Raw genomic sequence first — 4,760 nt, forward strand, 5'->3', positions numbered from 1 at the left:
TTAATTAAAAAGCTAAAACATTTGAGTGTTTTGTATACATAGTAAAGCTATATTGGAGGACTTTGGACAAGGCAGTGAAATGATGTTTAGATCTATATTTTACAAATATCCCTCTGACAGCATGTAGAAGATTGAAATTGGTGGCAAGGGGCTGAATTAGTAGGCTACCAGAATTGATGAGGGCCTGAAAAAAGACAGAAGCAATGGGATAGATACAAGAGTATTCAGGAAGTAGAACTCACCAGAAGATGGGAGAAAACATTAAACAGTTCTGGGATGAGGTTTCATTCATGTACTTTAATAAATGTTTCTTAAATACCAATTTTGTGCCAGACACTATGCAGTAAACAATATAGATGTGGTCATTGCTCACATAGAACTAAATGTAGCTATTTAAATTAAATTAATTAAAATTAAATACAATTAAAAATTCAGTTCCTCAGTCACAGTATCCACATTTCAAGTGCTTAACAGTTAGTGGCTGCTATATTGGACAACACAACTGTATAAATTTTCCATCATTGCAGAAAGTTCTATTGGAAAGAGGGTGTATAAAAAAATAGACTAGATGACCAAAGGGTTTAGAGTATGGATGACAGTGAAGGACACCAGCAGCTAAGAAGTCTGCTGGGATTAACTAGCTTTGAAATTCTGGCTGGCATTTTGGTATGAGGTGTTTCGTTGCCACTGCCAACAGAGACAAAAGATGACCCTCTTACAGCCTATTCCCAACAGTGTAATCCTTAATGCTAACTAGTGTCTTCCTTTACCTTTATTTGCATCTCTCAGGTGTGGCCACCTCGATGGGGACTCTAAAGAAGTGTCCCCTATCTTCACCCAGTTCCTAGACTGTATCTGGCAATTAATGGAACAGTTTCCCTGTGCCTTTGAGTTTAATGAAAACTTCCTGCTAGAGATTCATGACCATGTTTTCTCCTGCCAGTTTGGAAACTTCCTTGGTAACTGCCAGAAGGATCGGGAAGATCTAAGGTGAATTTACTTTGTGAGAAGACACTGAACAGGGAGAAAGAGGGTCAGTGCAAAAAGAATGTACCTACCACCCTGAATTTGACATAGCAGTCAAGAAAAGGGGAGGAGATAACAATAATAAAAAGAACTTTTGAAGCATAAAGCACTCAGTGTTTGCACAGAGATCTCTCAGAACCCTGAGATTTCTCATCTGTAAAATAGGGATAATAATGCCTACTTTTTAGAGCAATCATGAGGATCCAATAAAATAATGGATGTACAAGGCCTTTGCAAATAATTAATTGCTGTGCAGGTACAAGTAGTCATTATCTACAGTCCTTTCTCACTCATATCAGAGATCACAAACTAGCAGCTCGTAGGCTGAACCCAACAGGCATGGTTTGTTTAGTATGTGGAGTATTTTTTAAAACTCCTAATTAGTTGCCAACATTTTTGTTTATTTCCGTAGGTTTTTGGGGAACAGGTGGTATTTGGTTACATGAATAAGTTCTTTAGGGGTGACTTGTGAGACTTTGGTTCACCCATCTCCTGAGCAGTATACACTGAACCCAATTTGTAGTCTTTTATCCCTCACCCGCTTCCTACCCTTTCCCCCTGAGTTCCCGAAGTCCATTGTGTCATTCTTATGCCTAGTTGCTAACATTTAAATATCAGTAGATTTCACATTAAAATCCAGTTATTTTAGAATGTTTTTTATAAATATTCTGAAAAATCAGGAGCTTTGACAACACTAGACTGTATTTTCTCATGATAATAATCAGCTAGAGGTGAATAGTAGCTGTTCCATTTGGATGAGGCAAACTCACTCTTGTTGACTGCAGTTCTTACCATTCTCTATAGTTTATTCTTAGCCCATTTCTAATGTTATCTGCCTAGTTCTAGTAGGCAGTTGAGTTTGCACCCCTCTCTTAAACTAACATCTTGGCAATATATGAGACATAAGTACTTTTTGAAATTGATGAGATAGAGCTCCTATGAACAGTATCTTCATTATTTTAGAGACAGAGAAAAAGAAATAGAAAAGTAGCTGTTTCACAACTCACTCCTATTTCACAGCTGTTGGCTGAGTTAGTAGTTAGCCCAACCCACAGGGCCCTTTATAGCATAGCCAGGATGACATTACTTCTCTGTGATTTGGTTTTCCTGTCAACATAGAGAACAATGACAAGTCTTTCTGTTTCAACATTTGTATTTATTTGGTAGTTTCTCTCTTGATGCCATGCATGTTTCTCTCTCTCTCTTTACAACTAGACCTTTGTCACTTTCTCCCCAAATTCTTTTAAGATATTCATTCTGTCTTTGTTTACCTATGCATTAAAACCGAGAATCTTTTCCATAATCTTTTTCCTTCTCTTAAAATCAAGTCAATATATGTGGTATTTTCACACAAATCTGGATATCCATTTAAAAACATAACAGTTGAACATTTTAACATATTTTAAAATAGTGATTACTTAAAATAAGCAGAAGTGTCATACATTCATGAACGGAAAAGCATGGGCTTTAGAATCAGGCAGACTTGGGTTCAAACTTTGGCTCTGTTACCTTCTAGCTATGTGACCTTGAGCAAAATAATATTTAGTCTCATTTTCTCAGTAATTTTGGGCTAAAATATCTCAAAAGGTTTTATTGGGAAAATTTAAGGAGGTATTTTAGGTAAAGAGTTTGGAACAGTGTTTGAACACATAGTAAATACTCAACAAATTAGTTACTTTACCAACGCAATATTTTTTTTCTGTTATAAACCAACAGCAAATGAGAAAGATGGATATACAGAGCCTTTGGCCTCACTGGAATGCTCTGACAATTGTAAAAGTTACAAGACCACAATTTTAGGTCTTACTGCTTATATCACTCTTCATTTCTCCTTTTAGCTTACTTTGACATGGTGTGTGTACAAATGACCTTCTCATGAATGTTATACAGCAGCTCTCTTTGGGAACCAGTGGATCTCATGTATTTTGAGGTGTTAACTAGGGGACTTGCTTACTGGTTAAGCAGGCTCCCCATGGTCTCAACTAAAGTATAAGAATCAGTTCTGTAATATAAATGCCATAGTCTTTAGTTGCCCATCTGGGATAACTCATGAACATTTTCCAGTATAAATTTCCAATTGTCTTTCACTATCTTAAACCTTCTGAAGGGAGGAGAAGCTGGCTTTAAGTAAAATGAAAAATAGAAGAGCCAGAAATTCACCCCGTAGAACCTATCTCTTAACTTACCAGACTTTTAAAAACAATTCCAGAATTTTTAAAACCAGAGAAGTTCATAAAATCCTTGATTTGGAAGATAATTTAGAGGTCACATTTAACAGTGAGGAAATAGGCCCAGAAAAAACTCGGGATTTTTCTTAAGATCACACAGCTGTTCCGCACAGAGACTGGACTTAGAATCTCCTGTTCTCCAATATGGAACTCTTTCTAACCTCTCATTTATTTTAAAGATGGATAAATTGAAGCCCAGATAATTTGTTATTCCATCAACACTTTTTATCTACTTATTTTTCTTCTGTCATATCCTGTCCTCCTTTCTTGAGTTGGGTTACTTGTTAGTAAAATTTGCTGCTTATCAGTTCAACAGGACTATTGAGATTACTTGCTTACTGCTTTTAATTTTTTTGGCTTGTTTTTCTTTTCTAACAGAGTCCATGAGAAAACACATTCTGTGTGGCCTTTCTTGGTTCAGAGGAAACCAGACTTCAGGAACCCTCTCTATAAAGGCTTCACTATGTATGGGGTACTCAATCCTAGTACTGTACCCTACAACATTCAGTAAGTTCTTAAGTTTTTCCCTCCTTTCTTGTAGCAGGTCCCAGGGTTTCAGCTTCCTTGCTTCTCCTTGGATAGCTGCCACCATCTGTACAAGCCTGGCTATGGAGTAGGATACTCTGTCCTCATATCACCCATACCTTGCTGCTTCTGAAAACAAGAGCCCAATTCCTTTTGGTTTTCAGGGCTTTGCTGTTACCTGCTTAGGGAAATAGATAGGAAATTATAGTTGATTTGTAGGAATACGGCCAGTCAAGATAACATTTGTTTGATTCATTTACTCTTCCTCTGTATCTTCTACTTTTCTGTCCCTTACCCAATAAAGAAAAGAAATATAAAGGAAACCAGGAGAGTGCTGGTAATGTTTGCTATATTTTTCCAAAACTTCTGCAGGCTGAAGCACTCACAAAGAGTGCAAAGCAGACATTAATATATTTATTAGCTCTAATAGCTCGTTTTGTGGATTCTTTAGGATTTTGTAAATGTAAGATCATGTCATCTCTGAATAGAGAGTTTTATTTATTCAGTTGCAATTTGGATGTCTTTTATTTCCTTGCCTAATTGCTCTGACTAGAACTTCCAGTACAGTGTTGGGTAAAAGTAGTGAAAAGAGGCACCTGTGTCCTGTTCCTGATTTTAGGGGGAAAGCTTTCAGTCTTTCACTATTGAGTATTGATGTTAGCTGTAGGTTTTTCACAAATTTCCTTTTTCATGTTTTGGATGTTTTCTTCTGTTTCCATCTGAGTGCTCATTGTATTTTTTTTTGCTATTATTATATTTTAAATTTTAACTGACACAATAATTGTACTACATATGGGGTATAGAGTAANGGAGAAGCTGGCTTTAAGCAAAATGAAAAATAGAAGAGCCAGAAATTCACCCCGTAGAACCTATCTCTTAACTTACCAGACTTTTAAAACAATTCCAGAATTTTAAAACCAGAGAAGTTCATAAAATCCTTGATTTGGAAGATAATTTAGAGGTCACATTTAACAGTGAGGA

The 4,760-nt window shown here is 36.4% G+C and overlaps 1 protein-coding gene across 1 annotated transcript in view; it reads left to right on the forward strand.

Annotated features, from left to right (window-relative positions):
- MTMR8 (myotubularin related protein 8) overlaps positions 1-4,001 on the forward strand; it is a gene marked incomplete at its 5' end in the record, with an annotated part of 34,281 nt that extends 30,280 nt beyond the window's left edge. Inside the window, 2 exons of the mRNA XM_017864149.1 lie at positions 790-990; positions 3,633-4,001. Of these exons, the coding sequence (XP_017719638.1) occupies positions 790-990; positions 3,633-3,765 (334 nt within the window). The remainder of the gene's footprint in view (positions 1-789; positions 991-3,632) is intronic.
- Positions 4,002-4,760: the final 759 nt, after the last annotated feature.

This window comes from Rhinopithecus bieti, unplaced genomic scaffold (genome assembly GCF_001698545.2).
Source record: "Rhinopithecus bieti isolate Rb0 unplaced genomic scaffold, ASM169854v2 scaffold_75879, whole genome shotgun sequence".
NCBI classification, from domain to species: Eukaryota; Metazoa; Chordata; class Mammalia; order Primates; family Cercopithecidae; genus Rhinopithecus; species Rhinopithecus bieti.